Source organism: Suncus etruscus, chromosome 18 (assembly GCF_024139225.1).
Source record: "Suncus etruscus isolate mSunEtr1 chromosome 18, mSunEtr1.pri.cur, whole genome shotgun sequence".
NCBI classification, from domain to species: domain Eukaryota; kingdom Metazoa; phylum Chordata; class Mammalia; order Eulipotyphla; family Soricidae; genus Suncus; species Suncus etruscus.
This window is the reverse complement of record NC_064865.1, coordinates 3,075,384-3,092,165: the sequence shown is the minus strand read 5'-3', so window position 1 is coordinate 3,092,165 and position 16,782 is coordinate 3,075,384. Positions and strand designations below refer to the sequence as shown.

Below are 16,782 nucleotides of genomic sequence, written 5' to 3'. Positions count from 1 at the left end.
TTTACCTTCTTGGAACCCATACCTGTTACTTTCAAGCCCAAATCAGAGGGTAGCAGCAAATAAACAAGACTAACTGAATAAAGACTTGTTTTCTCACCTTCCCCTTGGGAGTTCATGACTGAGACTCAGCAAGCTTGTTCTCAAGTAAGATTGGATGTGTGAATTGTTGTGATTTTAATTTTTGAATTCCTTGGAGAGGACACATGAAATCAGTATGAGCTGGGCCTCAAAGTCAAGTCAATAGCAAAGTGTCTCAAATACCCAGATAATTACTTTGTTTCAATGGTTTTGGCATTGTTTGTGAAAGCCTTTAAAATTAGTGTAATTAGTGAATATGGGAAGCTGACTTGGCTTAAAGCATCTTCTATCTCAAAACAATGTACCAAAATCTTCCCTCCCTGGATTAGGGATAGCTAAAAAGATATCCCTTGCCTTGCATCTGTGAGACCCTGAATTTCACCATCACTGGCACAAATAAGAAAATAAAAACCAAAAACAGTCGGGGCCAGAGGATAGCACAGCGGGTAGGACACTTGCCTTGCACATGCCCGACCTGGATTCAATCCCTGGCATCCCATATGGTCCCCGAACCTGTCAGGAATAACTTCTGAGCGCAGAGCCAGTAGTAATCACTGAGGGCTGCTGGTTTTGGAAGAAAAAAATATATACCATTCCCTGTCAGTCTGTCAGGGCAGAATTTTAAAGGGCTAGAGCACACACTTTTCTTGCAGGAGCCCTGGATTTAATCCATCGCACCATATGGTCTCCAAAGTGTCATTTCAAGCATGGAGCCAGGTGTAAGCCAAAAAAACAGCTAGATTTCAGAGTAAACTAGGATAAAAAGCTCACTGGTATTAGGGTTGGAGAGACTATGCAGTTTATAGGGCATTTGCCTTGCATATGACTGATCAATCCCTGATAAACTGTAAGTTCCCTTGAACCTGACCAGGAGTAATCCCTGAGCATAGAGCCAGGAGTAAGCCCTGAAAGATAAAAGAAAGCTCAAGCTCTACAGACTAAAACAATCACTCTCTAGAGTCAGGAGGACCAGGTTTGAATTCAGTTTCAGTACTTAATTCAAATCAGTCTGTTTTCCCAAGTCTCATTTCTGAAGTAAGAATAGAAATATATCTTTTGCAAAGTTAAATAACATATGTAAAAATTACGACATAGTATAGAACTAGTTTGTTTTCTTAGACAATAACTAAAATGCTTCCTAAAACATAAAAAATAGGATATATTGTCACCATGTCCAACCCTTTCTCAGCCTGAATGGGTTGTACCTTCAAATTGCAAGAAATGAGCAATTATTCTCCAGGACAAAGCACATCCATACAAAAAGCAAGTCAGAGTGTAAGAGCAGAAATTGGAATGTCCATGCCAGCCCTGGAGCTGAGAAGGAATTGCTACAGCCATGAAGACAGAGCTGTCAGGGATACCTGTCCACTGCCAGCAGACAATGCAGAGGAAAAATTCAAATTCAAGAAGAGACACTTTGGTGTCAGAGAGTCAATAGCACAAGCAGTGCTGGGGCCTCAACTAATGTTCTGCAAAAGGTCCTATTTTCTCAACCACTTTTTTTTGGGGGGAGGGGGTTGGGTTACATCTAGCAGCACTCAGGTTCCTCCTAGCTCTACGCTCACTCCTGGCAGGCTCAGGGGACCCTATGGGATGCAGGCAAGGTCGCCCTACCTCCATGCTATCTCTCTGGCTGCCTTCTCAGCCAGTCTGAAGCCAATTCCTTAAAGTGCTCTCTGCTTTAGGCAAACATCAGTATGTACCAAGGACTGAATGCCATGTTAGGAGTTAGCTGATGAGAACTTCAATCTCTAGTTTTTTTCCACTTTGGTTTTTGGGCCACACCCAGCGACACTCGGGTTACTCCTGGCTCTGTACTCAGAAATCGCTTCTGGCAGGCACGGGGGACCATATGGGATACTGGGATTTGAACCACCATCTGTTCTGGATCAGCTGTGTGCAAGGCAAGCTCCCTTCCACTGTGCTATCTCTCCGGCCCCCAACAAAACCCCTGAGCGCTGCCCACGGGTGTGACCCAAAAACCAAAAGGAGAAAAAAAAAAAGTTTTGTGAAAATGTAATAAAAATCCATTCATTTTATTTATTTATTTATTTTGGTTTGTGGGCCACACCCAGCGGTGCTAGGGGGTTACTCCTGGCTGTCTGCTCAGAAATAGCTCCTGGCAGGCATGGGGGACCATATGGGATACCGAGATTCGAACCAACCACCTTTGGTCCGGGATCAGCTGCTTGCAAGGCAAACACCGCTGTGCTCTCTCCGGGCCCTCATTTTATATTTCAATTCATTGAGTCATACCCACATTATAATCCTGGTTAAAAATTCCAGAAAGGCACAAAAAAGGCAGAGAAGTCTATATGTCCATGAACCCACAGTTGCTTTCCAAGCCCATAAAGCAATGCACGACCTGGCAGCCACTCATAAATTCCACTTCTGATTCAAAGAGCTGTTTGAAGACGACGACATCACTGTCAGCCATCATCCCATCCAGAAGTCTGAGGAGAGGAGGCAGGAGCCAGAAGGAAGCAACCGAAGCAAAAGATGGGGGGAGTGGTGACAAGATGGCGGGTGGGGGGAGATTAGCTATTGAGTTCACAATCAAAGCAGCACCTCTGCTCATTCATGGAAGCCTTTCAGAGTCACTGGTGCCTGGAACCAAACGTAATCGTCCCAGGCTGTGTCGGGAATGGAGGGGCGGCCACAGGACAAGGTCACAGTGAGTTTGTGGCCCTGGCTGGGCACTCGGTAGTTGAGCTTAGGTCTGAACCAATCCTCCCCACAGTCACGGTGCCCCATGGCCATGACAATGGTGCCCATGAGCGGGGGAGCCTGCAGCTCATTGAAGGCATTAGCCAGGAAGATGGCTCGGAAGAGGCGGCGCAGACAGGATGATGTGCTCAGGCTCTGGTCCATGCTGCTGGGGGCTAAGCGGGACAAGTCCAGCTCGTAGAACTCCTTGGGACTTAGGGCACTGCCCCCCAAGAGTATCAGCACCCGTGGCACTACTGTCCGGGCAAAGAGACCCTCCAGGTGGCTGAGGACACTCTCCAGTTCCATCAGGGCTTTTTGGCATTTTCTGCTGTTCACCTCGGCACCGGCCCGAGGTTTCTTCTTCATCACGTCCTCTGCCTGGGAGAACAAAGAGTGGTAAGAGAGGACAAGAAGGGGGACGCTGAAATCATCTCAAGAACGCTGCTGTGCTGAAAAAGACTTAGAGCACTGGAAATTCAGTGAAACATTGGCCCAAAGCACTGGGCTTCCAAAGATGTCAAAAGAGCAAAGAGAAAAAGTATATTCTTTGTACGATACCAAAATTTTCCCAATTTTAGAAGAGCAGACAGTGTTCTGAAAGTGTGGGTGCACAGCAGGTAGGGCATTTACACTTGAATGCACCTGACCCTGGTTTGATCTCCAGCATCCCATATGGTCTGCCAGGAGTGATTTCTGAGCACAGAGCCAGGAGTAACCACTTAGTGCCACCAGCTGTGGCCCAAAAACCAAACAAACGAACAAATTAAAAAAAAAAAGTTCTGAAATCAGTATCCAGCAATATGCAAAAATAAAAAATAAAAAGCAGTCAAGGATTGGTGGCATGGCAGGGAGCAAATGTTTGCCATGCTAGGAACGAGCATAAAAATAAAGATACTTGGGGCCGGTGAGGTGGCGCTAGAGGTAAGGTGTCTGCCTTGCAAGAGCTAGCTAAGGAAGGACCGCGGTTCGATCCCCGGCGTCCCATATGGTCCCCCCAAGCCAGGGGCAATTTCTGAGCGCTTAGGCAGGAGTAACCCCTGAGCATCAAACGGGTGTGGCCCGAAAAATAAACAAAAAAATGAAAACAAGAAATAAAGATACTCAGGTCTAAGAAAGGTGATTCTGGAGAGTTGGTCTACTTAAACAACACACTGAGCACAAATTTATTTGTGGTGCCATCTGAAATATTTCTTTTTTTTTTTTTTGGTTTTTGGGCCACACCCGTTTGACGCTCAGGGGTTACTCCTGGCTATGTGCTCAGAAATCACCCCTGGCTTGGGGGGACCATATGGGACGCCAGGGGATCGAACCTCGGTCCTTCCTTGGCTAGCGCTTGCAAGGCAGACACCTTACCTCCAGCGCCACCTACTCGGCCCCTGAAATATTTCTAAATGAGAGAAGGAAGAGGAGGAGGAAGGGTGACAGGGAGGAGAGAGAACTTGAGGATGAAGAAACAGAAAGCAGATAATGTTCGCCAAAGGCAACACATATTAGCACATCAAAAAATACAGTAATCAGGAATGACAGCAAAGCCCTAAGAATGGACCCCGGACTGGGTTTGATCCCCAGCATCAAACCTGCCCCCAGCCTGCCAGGAAAGACTTCTGAGTGCACAGCCAGGAGTAACCCCTGAGTGTGGCTCAAACACCTCCCCACAAAAATACAGTAATAATGGGTCAGGAGAGATAGTATAATGGTTAAGGAGCTTGCTTTACATGAAGGCAACCAGTTTTCCATCTCTAGCATCACATATGGTCTCCTGAATACCAACAATAGTAACTCCTGATTGCAGAGCCAGAATATTCCCTGAGCATTGCTAGGTATGCCCCACTACCTTCCTAAACACCACCAAGAGTAATTCCTGAATGCAAAGCCAGGAGTTACCCCTGAGCATCAACAGATGTGCCCCCCTCCCCACAAATATACAAATAAGCAAAAAATCAGTAATCTAGATGCTGGAGCAACAGTACAGCAGTAATGTACTTGTTTTGCATATGGCAGACCTGGGCTCAATCCCCAGCACCCCATATTGTCCCCTGAACTCTTCAGGAATGATCCTTGAATGCAGAGTCACAAATAAGCCATGAGCATCTCTGGGTATGGCCCCAAACCACAACTTAGCTTGCAAATGGCCAATCTGGGTTCAATCACCAGTATCATCCCATATGGTCCCCTGAACTTGATAGAAATAATTCTTGAGCCCAGAGGTAGGAATAACAACCCTTGATCACCTCAAGCTGTGGTCCAAAATCAAACAACAGCAACAAAACAAAATAAAACAAAACCCAACCACAACAACAAATATATAGTAATCAGGGCCAGAGAGGTAGTACAGCAGGTAGGGATCTTGCCTTTGCATATGACTGACCTGGGTTCAATGCCTGGCAACCCATATAATCTGAGTTCTGCCAGGAGTGATCCCTAGGCACAGAGTCAGGAGTAAGCCCTAAACACGATAGTCCAAAATACAAAATTGGAAAGAAAAGACTAAAATGGGCTCAAGGGAGGCCCGGAGAGATAGCACAGCTTGCAAGGCAAGCACCCGATCCAGAACCTAAGGTGGTTGGTTCGAATCCCAGTGTCCCATATGGTCCCCCGTGCCTGCCAGGAGCTATTTCTGAGCAGACAGCCAGGAGTAACCCCTGAGCACCACCAGGTGTGACCCAATAACCAAAAACGAAAAAAAAGGGCTCAAGGGACTGGAGATAGTACAGCAGGTAGGGTGGCAGCTGGCCCTAGTTTAATTAACAGAACCACATATAGTTCACCAAACACTTGCAGGAGTGATCCCTGAGCATTACTGGGTTTGGTACCCACACAAAACCAAATAAAAGTACTAAAGTGGGCGCCGGGAAGGTGGCGCTAGAGGTAAGGTGTCTGCCTTGCAAGCGCTAGAGTAGGACGGACCGCGGTCGGATCCCCTGGCGTCCCATATGGTCCCACCAAGCCAGGGGTGATTTCTGAGCACATAGCCAGGAGTAACCCCTGAGCGTCAAACGGGTGTGGCCCAAAAACAAAAAAAAAACAAACAAACAAACACAAAAACCAAAAAAAACAAACAAAAGTACTAAAGTGAAAGGGTGAAGGCTGACCTGCGTTCAATTCTCAGTATCTTATATGGTTTCCTAAGCCCCTCCAAGAGTGATTCATCCCTAAGCTCAGAGCCAGGGTTAAGATCTGAGTACACTCAGGTGTGGTCAAAAATAATTATTTTAGGGCCCGAAGAGATAGCACAGTGGTGTTTGCCTTGCAAGCAGTCGATCTAGAACCTAAGGTGGTTAGTTGGAATCCCAGTGTCCCATATGGTCTCCCGTGCCTGCCAGGAGCTATTCCTGAGCAGACAGCCAGGAGTATCCCCTGAGCACTGCCGGGTGTGGCCCAAAAACCAAAAAAAATAATAATTATTATTATTATTATTTTAAATTAAAATAAAGAAATAATATGAAAAGGTCAAGCTTTATTTGTTTGTTTGTTGTTTTTGGACCACACCCAGCGGCACTCAGGGGTTAATCCTGGCTCTATGCTCAGAAATCGCTCATGGGGGCCAGAGCCATAGCACAAAGGTAAGGCATCTGCCTTGCTCATACACAGGACAGACCCCAGTTCCAATCCCGGCATCCCAAATGGTCCCCCAAGCCTGCCAGGAGCAACTTCTGAGCACAGAACCAGGAGTAAACCCTGAGGAATGCTGGGTGTGGCCCAAAAAACAACAACAACAACAACAACAACAACAACAACAACAACAATAATAATAATAGGGCCCGGAAAGATAGCACAGCGGTGTTTGCCTTGCAAGCAGCAGCCGATCCAGGACCAAAGGTGGTTGGTTCAAACCCCAGTGTCCCATATGGTCCCCAGTGCCTGCCAGGAGCTATTTCTGAGCAGACAGCCAGGAGAAAGCCCTGAGCACCTCCGGGTGTGGCCCAAAAACCAAAAAAATAAATTAATTAATAAATAATAATAATAATAATAATAATAATAATAATAATAATAATAATAATAATAAAGAAGTAGCTCCTGGCAGGCTTGGGGGACCACATGGAAAGCCGGGGATCGAACCCAGAACCATCCTAGGTCTTCAAGGCAAATACCCTACGGCTGTGCTATCGCTCTGGCACCAGGGTCAGGCTTTTGAATAGCTCAAGGAGTTTCCGAAAAAGAGACGTACAAATTAGGTGCGGAAATACTTTCCTTATTAGTTAGGCTAATGTGCAGAAAGCTTTCTTAAACTTTTTTTTTTTTTTTGGTTTTTGGGCCACACCCGTTTGACGCTCAGGGGTTACTCCTGGCTATGAGCTCAGAAATCACCCCTGGCTTCGGGAGACCATATGGGACGCCGGGGGATCGAACCGCGGTCCGCCCTATGCTAGCGCTTGTAAGGCAGACACCTTACCTCTAGCGCCACCTTCCCGGCCCCCCAGCTTTCTTAAACTTGAATTTTTCTTTTTCAAAATAAAAGCAATCCTTCAGCATTGTCACCTCATAATAACAAATAAACCAATATAAATATTTTAAAACTACATTCCTTAAAGAAACACCTAAAAACCAAACGGTAGATACATTCTCTGTTTTCATTGGAGATACATGGCAAAAAGCAATATACTCTTGTAAACGTGATCAAACAAAAATGATTTTGTTTTAAAATTAAAAAAAACGGAGGGGTGGGGGGAATCTCTTTTGCATCACCAAATGAGGTTCCTTTTTTTTTTTTTTTTTTTGGTTTTTAGGTCACACCCTGCAGCGCTCTGGAGTTACTCCTGACCCTCTCAGAAATCGCTCCTGGCAGGCTCAGGGTACCATATGGGATGCCTGGATTCAAACCACAGTCCCTCTGCATGAAAGGCCTTACCTCCATGCTATCTCTCCGGCCCCTTTTTATTTATTTTTTGGGGGGGGGGGGTTTGTGGGCCACACCCGGTAACGCTAAGGGTTTACTCCTGGCTATGTGCTCAGAAGTTGCTCCTGGCTTGAGGGACCATATGGGACGCCGGGGGATCGAACCACCATCCATCCGTCTGTCCAAGGCTAGCGCAGGCAAGGCAGGCACCTTACTTCTAGCGCCACCGCCCGGCCCCCCCCCCTTTTTTTTTGTTTGTTTGTTTTTGGGCCACACCCAGTAACACTCAGGGGTTACTCCTGGCTATGTGCTCAGAAGTTGCTCCTGGCTTGGGGGACCATATGGGACACCGGGGGATCGAACTGCGGTCCGTCCAAGGCTAGCGCAGGCAAGGCAGGCACCTTACCTTTAGCGCCACCGCCCGGCTCCCCCCCCTTTTTTTTTAATTAAAAATTATGCAGTCGAGTTTCCCACATTTGGGGAAATCGCAGGGGTCAGCACATCCCGAGTGCAATGGATAAGCCTCGCCCTGGGGAAACCACCTTCGTGATCATGGTATCTCCCCTGCCAGGTAAGTATACCAAATGAGGTTCTTAAACTCATCTAAACCAATGTTACAACCCTCTAACTGCATACCCTCTTGCTCATAAAGTCACACCTGAATCAAAATCTAGTTTTCAAGTATCTGAAGATGAGGTGGTAGGGTGGGCTACAGTATACAGCACACCTGCACTTTCTGGTCCACGGGAAGCCACAGACCAGACCTTGATTTTTTCATTTTGTTTAGTTTGGGGGGGGTGAGGTGGGGGCTTACCTGGAGACAACTCATGATATTCCTGACTCTGCATTCAGGAATTATTCCAGGAAGTGCTCCAGGAACCAAGGTTGGCCTCGTTTAAGGCGTTTAAGGCAAGCACCCGACCCTCTGTTCTCTCTCCAGCCCCCATGGACCTCTCCTTCATAGACAATTCCTCCCCCCTGCCTGGCTTTCTAGCCGCAAGATCTCCCCATCATCTTTCCCTCCAAGCCTGCACCTACTTGCGGAGGTGGTTTTCGGTAGAAGAGCTTAAGCTGTTCATAGGGCAGTGGGAATTGCTGGCGTTGGTATAGTATGTGCTTCAGAAGTTCACAAGTGAAGCGACAGCAGCCTTCCTGGCTCACAGGTCCGGGAAACACTACAGGCACCAAGTAATCTCTGGGGCCAAAGGGTTCCAATGGGTTGGGGGGTTCCTGGGCAGAAGCAGCATTCTCGAGCAGCTTGGGAGCGCAGGTCTCCTCTGGCTTCTCACACCACTCTGGGTCTGGCAGGGGGCACCGAGGAATAAAGAAAAGAAGAGAAAAAAGGCACAGTCAGTCTCTGGATACCCTTAGGGGTCATGTCAGCATTAGGGATTCCCTCACCCAGCACCAGTGGTGGGAAGATAACAGATCTGTCGCCTCAGGGGGCGAGGGTGTGTGTGGGGTGGAGAGATCTGGGGCAGGAGAAACTCGGAGCAGTGACTGATCTGCATGGAAAGTGGGGTGAAGCGGGGTCCTAATCGCCAAGAGGAAGGGAAGGAGCCAAGGAAGGTCTCCAGCCAGGGTGGGGCCTTGAGGCCTAGCCAGAGCCGGGAGGAAAGCCAGGATGCGGGCAGCAGGAAGCCAGGCTAGAGCCAGCAGAGTCCTGGGTGGAGTGGCCGAGGGGGAGGCGACGGGTGGGGAACAATCTCCGGACCTAGCGCTTTTTTAATTTTTTTTGGTTTTGGGGTCACACCCTATGGTGCTCAGGGGTTCCTCCTGGCTCTGTGCTCAGAAGTCACTCCTGGCAGGCTCAGGGGCCCATATGGGAGGCCTGGATTCGAACCATTGTGGATCCTGGGTCGACTGGGTGCAAGGCAAATGCCCTACCACTATGCTATCTCTCCGGCCCCAGCCCTACAATTTTTGTGGGGCCCTTCTTGGTCTTTGGGGGGGAATGTATGTTTTATGAACAAGATCTTTTTAATTTGGTTCTTGGGTCACACCCGTCAGCACTGAGGGTATTGCAGGCTCTGTGCTCAGAAACAGCCCCTGGCAGGCTCGGGGCACCAAATGGGAGGCCGGGACTCGAACCCCCGTCGGTTCGGAGTCAGCTGATGCAAAGCGAACGCCTACCACTGCGCGCTCTCTCCGGCCCCTGGGGGTGGGGTGGGGGGCCAGCGCCTTACCAGGGACTGCATCCGGGGCCAGCACTTCCGACTCCGGAGCCGCCATCGCCCCCTCGACCTCCTCCTGCACCGTCTTTCCTCCTCCTCCTCCAGCTCCTCTTCCGTGCGGTTTGAATGGGCGCCCCGCGGAGCATCATGGGAAGGCAGCACCTTCACTTCCGACGGTGGGCTAGGTCACTTCCGGTAGGGGTAGGACCGCTTCCGGTGGGCGGATCGTGCACTTCCGGTGAGCTGCCTGGGCCTGACCGGAAAAGGAAGCAGCCCTATCACCAAGCCCTGTGTACTTGCCTTCTCCTAGGCCAGACCCCTCTCTCTGTCCTAGGTGCTGGAAACGCAGGGAGCAAGCCAGCCTGAGAGGAAAAACCCTTTCCCCTGAGGTGGAGGGCGGGGGCGGCTCGCCCACCTTTGATCCAACCCTATCTAATGATTAATACACCAAAGCTATTATAAATTGACTGATCATATGATGAAGGATGAAGGAACTGAGCAGGGAGAAGGACCTACTTATTAGTCCCAGAGCACTGTTTTTCAACACTCTTTTTTATATCTTTATTTATACAATTTGATGACAAACATGATTGTAGTTGGGTTTCAGTCGTGTTAAGAACACCCCCCTTCACCAATGCGACATTCCCATCACCAATGTCCCAAATCTCCCACTTCCCTACACACACACACACACACACACACACACACACACACACACACACACACACGCGCGCGCGCGCGCGCGCGCGCACACACACACAAACCTATGCCTGTATTTGAGACAGGCTTTCTACTTCCCTCTTTCATTCACATTGTTAGGTTAGTTGTCAGTGTAGTTATTTCTCTAACTGAACTCACCGCACATTTTTTTCATGAAAAAAACTCACGCACAGCATCATTAGAAAATGTTAAAAGGGGCTGGGAGAGATAGCACAGCGGTGTTTGCCTTGCAAGCAGCCGATCCAGGATCTAAGGTGGTTGGTTCGAATCCCGGTGTCCCATATGGTCCCCCGTGCCTGCCAGGAGCTATTTCTGAGCAGACAGCCAGGAGTAACCCCTGAGCAATGCCGGGTGTGGCCCAAAAACCAAAAAAAAAAAGAAAATGTTAAAAGACAGTTTTAACTCTGTGCCTATATTGACTATCTACAAAGTCATTCTCTTGACTAGGATCAAAGAAACATAAAAGGAATTATTTTATAATTACTTTAGTATGAAATGATCTAATAATTGGTGTATTTGTGAGCCAAAGCTGCATGTTACTGGATGAAATTGGAATTTTTTTCTCATGGCACACCAGACAATATCTCAAGGCACTGTGGTTGAAGCTGTAGAAATACAGCATCCTCGTGGACTGGAGCATTCTCTTTTGAAGAAACAAAAGAGGGACGCAGGAAATAGTGATACCTGCTTCACATACATGAATCCCAGTTTGCATCCTCCTCTCCAGACTACCTCATCCCCCTACCAGAGTCCAGAGAGGAAAGGCAGCAAAAGAAATTAAAGCGATCAGATCATAGAGTTAAGACAGTAGGGGATGAGCAATAGCCAGTTCATGACAAGGCCTTCTAAGTTAGTTTGAAGAGTTTAACTTGAGGGGCTGAACTATATAGCACAGTGGGCAGGGCCTTGCACTCGGGCAACGTGGGTTAGATCCCTGGTCTCCAGGGCTCCACCAGGAGTAATTCTGAGCACTGGGCCAGGAAGTAATCCCTAAAAGCACCACCAGGTGTGGCCCAAAAAACAACAACAACAACAACAAAATCTTAATTTGGGCTGGAGAGATAGTAAGTAGGTAGAGCCCTTGTCTTACACGGGACTCGCCTGGATTCGAGGAACCCTGTATGGCACACCGAGCATGTCAGGAGTAATTCCTGAGTGTAAATCCAAGAGTAATCCCTGAATCCCTGAGCAACACCAGATGTGGGCTCTCCCCCATCCCAAAAAAGTTTAACTTGGGGGCCAGAGTGATAGCATAGCGGTAGGGCTATTTGCCTTACACATGGCCAATCCAGGACAGACCCTGGTTCAAATCCCAGCATACCATATGATCCCCCGAGCCTGCCAGGGGCAATTTCTGACCCCAGAGCCAGGAGTAACCCCTGAGCGCTGCTGGGTGTGACCAAAAAATTTTTTTAAAGTTTAACTTGATCCTGTGATGGAATTGGGAAAGCTTTACAAGATATTTTGTAAGCCAATGACAAGACTAAATATACAGTTTACAAATTTTATCTCTCCAACTGGCAGCAGTGTCAGGTTTAGACTGCAGGGAGGATAAGTGGGGCAGAAATAATTGCAGCTAGTATTTAGTGACTACAATTACTCATGTGTATGACGAAAGAGGTTTGAACTAGGTGGAGTCACAGTAGGGTGAGAAACAATTGGGACTCATGAAGGAGGTCCAATGAGCATACCTTTGTTGCTCCAAGGAAAAGAAAGAATAAAGAATGTGAGGCCAGAGAGATAGCACTGTGGTAGGGCGGTTTGCCTTGCACACAGCTGATCCAGGACAGATGGGGGTTTGAATTCCGGCATCCCATAGGGTCCTCTGTGCCTGCCAGGAATGATTTCTGAGCACAAAGCCAAGAGTAACCTCTGAGCGCTTCCAGGTGTGACCCAAACACCAAATACAAAAAAAAAGAATAGAGAATGTCTGGAAAGCAAATAAGATTTTTACTTCAATAAGTCTATGGGCAGTTGTACCTTTCGATTAAAGGAACCACTAATGAACTATTGTATTTATTGGGGGGGTACTTATGAAAATTTAAATTTTGGTGGGATGCAAACCTGGTAGTGCACCAGGAACCATATAGTGCCTTATGCATGTAAGGCAAGTGCCCTACCACCAAGCATCATTCCCAGCTCATGTATTCAACTTTTTTGCGATCACACCCAGCAGCGCTCAGGGGTTACTCCTGGCTTTGCGCTCAGAAATTGCTCCTGGCAGACTCAGGAGACCATATGGAATGCAAGGATTCAAACCACCATCTATTCGAATCAGCTGCATGCAAGGCAAATGTCTTACTGCTGTACTATCTCTCCAGCCCTATGTATTCAACTTTTTTTGGGGGGGGCACACCCGATGACACCCAGAGGTTACTATTGGCTATGCACTCAGAAATCACTCCTGGCTTGGGGGACCATGTGGGACGCCGTGGATCAAACCTGAGTTTGTCCTGGATCAGGCGCGTGCAAGGTAAACGCTCTACTACTGCGTTATCGCTCTGGCCCCTTAAGTATTCAACTTTTGATAGGCCGGCTTTTCCATGCCAGAAGAAAGTGAAGAGATATTAGATGCACTGATGGAATAAAAATACTTTTAAAAAAATGATCAGTCCGGGGCCCGGAGAGATAGCACAGCGGCATTTGCCTTGCAAGCAGCGATCCAGGACCAAAGGTGGTTGGTTTGAATCCCGGTGTCCCATATGGTCCCCCGTGCCTGCCAGGAGCTATTTCTGAGCAGACAGCCAGGAGTAACCCCTGAGCACCGCCAGGTGTGCCTAAAAACCAAAAAAAAAAAAAAAAAAAAAAAAAAAAAAAAAAAAAAAAAGAAAGAAAAGACAATTACTTTCCAGTCCTTTAAAAAAAATAAAGAAAGAAAATTAACAGTTTATATACAAAAGAGTATAAAAGTGTATAAAATGAGGTCAAATGTGGATAGGGAGATAGTACAGCAGATAGGGCACTTGTCATGGGTTCAATTCCCAGCATCCTATATGGACCCTGAGCCTGCTAAGAGTGATTCCTGAGTGCAGAGTCAGGAATAAGCCCTAAGACCACCAGTTGTGTCCCCTAAAAGTCCCCCCCAAACCCTAGAATTTACGTAACCCTTGGGGCTGGAGAGATCATATAGTGGGTAAGGCCCTTCCATAAAATTAATCTGGGTTTGATCTCTGGCATCCTATATAGTCCCTGGAGCACCACCAGGAGTGGTTGCTGAGTACAGAGCCAGGAGTAAGCCCTGAGCACTACCACGTGTGCCCCACCCCACCCAAAAAAAAAGGAAATGTATATACTCTTGGGGGATGGATAGGTAGTATAGGAGGTATGACACTTGCTTTACAGGTGCCTTTGAGATCTATGACCAGATTTGAATCCTCTAGTACCACATATATATATAACACCTTGAGCAGCACCAGGGGTCACTCCTTGTTCAAGAGCCAGGAATAGCTCCTGAGCATCACAAAATATGTGTAGCCCTTGGGGCCGGAGAGATAGCATGAGATAGGACATTTGCCTTGCATGCATAAGGACGGTGGTTCGAATCCTGGCATCCTACATGGTCCCCCAAGCCTGCCAGGAACAATTTCTGAGCATAAATTCAGGAGTAACCCGAGCATACGAGTGTGACCAAAAAATGTGTATGTGTGTGTGTGTGTGTATGTGTGTGTGTGTGTAGCCCTAAGCACAGCTAGGATGACCCCTGAGCACTTGTGGGTGTGACCTCATTAAAAACATGTATGTAAAGATACTATACTACTGTACATAAAGAATAAATGACTGACTTGCTTGTCAAGCCCATGTTCTCCACTGAACACATATATCATGACTTGTCTTGATGTTTATTTGCTTATTTCCACAATTCCCCTCTGGAGCAGTCTATTTTCTCTTTTCCTTTTTTCTTTCTTTTTTTTTTTATTATTTATGGGCCACACCCAACAGTGCTCGAGGATTATTCCTGGCTCTGTTTTAGGAAATACTTCTGGCAATGCTCAGGAGACCATATGGATGCTGGGGATCAAATCTGAACCAACCACATGCAAGACAAGCACCATACCCACTGTACTATCTCTCAGCCTTCCCAACCTGTATGTTCTCTCTCTCTCTCTCTCTCTCTCTCTCTCTCTCTCTCTCTCTCTCTCTCTCTCTCTCTCTCTCTCTCTCTTTCTCTCTCCCTCCCTCCCTCCTCACATCTCTCAAGAAAAACTACCTAGCTTCACTTAAAAAAAATAACAAGATGACTAATTACATACCAGGAAAAATGTGTTGTATGTACATGCCACAGCCAGCTACCTCATAAGTACCTCATAAGCACCCATCCAGGAAACCAACACACATACACACATACACACACACACACACACACACACACACAAACACACACCCCACCACCACCATCACCTTCCATCTGCCAGCAGCCTCATCTCCTGGATTGACCACCCTGTTTAGCCTTCGCTTCTCTTTGGGGTAAGCCAAGTTGTTCAAGAATGAAATATCAAAATGGGTTATCCCTTCCCATCACTTAAAAATTCTCCCCTGAGGAGACAAGGGAGTTGTGATGGATGAAGTTAAATTGTGTGTGTGTGTGTGTGTGTGTGTGTGTGTGTGTGTGTGTGTGTGTGTGTGTGTTGGGAAGGTTGAAAGATCTGTGAAGATGAGAGGACATTTATTATCTGCTGAGTACAGCAAGGCCCCAGTTATCAGGAGAAAACAGGCTTGATGGGGGTGAAAATGTTGGTGAAGTGATCTTAGATCTTCCTTTCAAGCCCCAACTTTTCACCATTTCTCACTGAGTTCTTCAGTCTGTTTCCAAGTAGCAGTTTTTCTGATGGGATTGTGATACCGGGTAAACTGGACCGCTGCAGCACAATTACCATTCAGCCGAACAGGATTGAGAAGAGAAAAGTCACAGGAAATTCAACCACTTAAAGCCACACCATTGACTGGGTCCACGAAGCCCTTTTGCAGATTTTTCTCCTCTTGCTTCCCCTTCTTTTGGGGCTGTGATCCTATGTAGACAGCTGCCTGATCAGCAAACTGCCTCCCTGCTTGTGATCACACTTGAGGGGTCATGGACTGCACCAGGTCTGAACCCCTGAAAGAATCGCCAGAGGTAAGCAAGCCACTGTTGCTACTTCTCGTTTTCCAAGGGTCCGGGGGAAGCGTTGCAAGGTATCTCTGGCCTTTGTGTTGACTTTGTGTGCCATTTGCTGTTTGTGAAGGGAGGGGAGTGGACATATGGCGAGGTGATGAGTCAGGGAACAGGAGGCTAGGAACTGCACCCCTGGCGTCCTGACTCCTGACACTAACTCCTTGTCCACCCTGCCTCTTTGGTGTCCTGCAGACTGGTTCACGTGCTAAAAAGTGTTTGTTTACGCGGTGCTGACTCCAAGAGCCCTAAGGAGCCAGGGAGGTGGCACTTGGCAAGAGAGTGCAAAAGTCAGCAATCCCCTGGGGCCAGGGCCAAGTTTCTATTCCGGGCCAGGGCCCCGCCTTCGGAGGGGGTGACTGGAAGGCGCTCCAGCCTCGCCCTAATCGGGCTCCACCCCGCCTACAGCCCTGGTGTTGTTTAAAAGCAAGCTCGGGCCTCCCTGGTTGGTCCGGCTTCAAAACAAAGGGGAGGGGAAACGTTCCCTGGCCACAACCCCGTAGCCCACGGGCAAGAAGACTGGTTTATAGGCCCGGGCCTCCTGTCGTAGCCGACGCGGTGGTGTCTCGGGCGGCCAAAAGCAGGCCCCGGAGGGGAGGGTGCCAGGCTGGTGATCAAGCCAGGGCCTCACTCTGCAAAGGCGGCACAATCACCGCAACAATAACAGCCGTAATTAAGTGACCCACCAGCCGCCTCCGCCCTGGCATTGGCTCTGACTCACCCCATTGGCATGCTAACTGGCCGTCAGGGGTCAGGGAAGAAACTGAGGCTGGGGTACAGCCACCTGCTGGAAGGGCCAGGCATGGTCTCCTGGGTTATGCACCCAGGTCTCCAGCTGCAAAATCGATCGATTAGGAACGCCGAACCCGGGAACTCCCATAAAACTTGATGCTGGTGGGGCGGGGAGATGGCATGGAGGTGGAGCATTTGCCTTGCATGCAGAAGGACGGTGGTTCGAATCCCATATGGCAGCCCATAGGGTCTCCCGTTGAGCCTGCCAGGAGCGATTTCTGAGCGTAGGGCCGGCGGGTGTGACCCCAAAACCAAAAAAAACACTTGATGCAGGTGCAAACTTTCAACTTTCGGTAGGGGTTTATTTATTTATTTTTGGGGTTCCT

General features: G+C 48.1%; 2 protein-coding genes and 1 pseudogene across 2 annotated transcripts in view; 1 reads left to right on the top strand and 2 right to left on the bottom strand.

Moving 5' to 3' along the window:
* The window catches only part of MRPS18A (mitochondrial ribosomal protein S18A), a 145,218-nt gene that overhangs the window by 38,065 nt on the left and 90,371 nt on the right, over positions 1-16,782 (top strand). The gene's annotated exons all lie outside the window — the stretch shown is intronic.
* MAD2L1BP (MAD2L1 binding protein) lies at positions 2,609-9,856 on the bottom strand. The gene is made up of 3 exons (XM_049765549.1): positions 9,811-9,856; positions 8,663-8,925; positions 2,609-3,165 (listed from the first exon to the last, which is right to left on the bottom strand). The coding sequence occupies exons 1-3, from the start codon at positions 9,854-9,856 to the stop codon at positions 2,653-2,655; spliced, it is 822 nt and encodes a 273-aa protein (XP_049621506.1). The 3' UTR covers positions 2,609-2,652.
* LOC125996801 (uncharacterized) lies at positions 8,067-8,203 on the bottom strand (annotated as a pseudogene).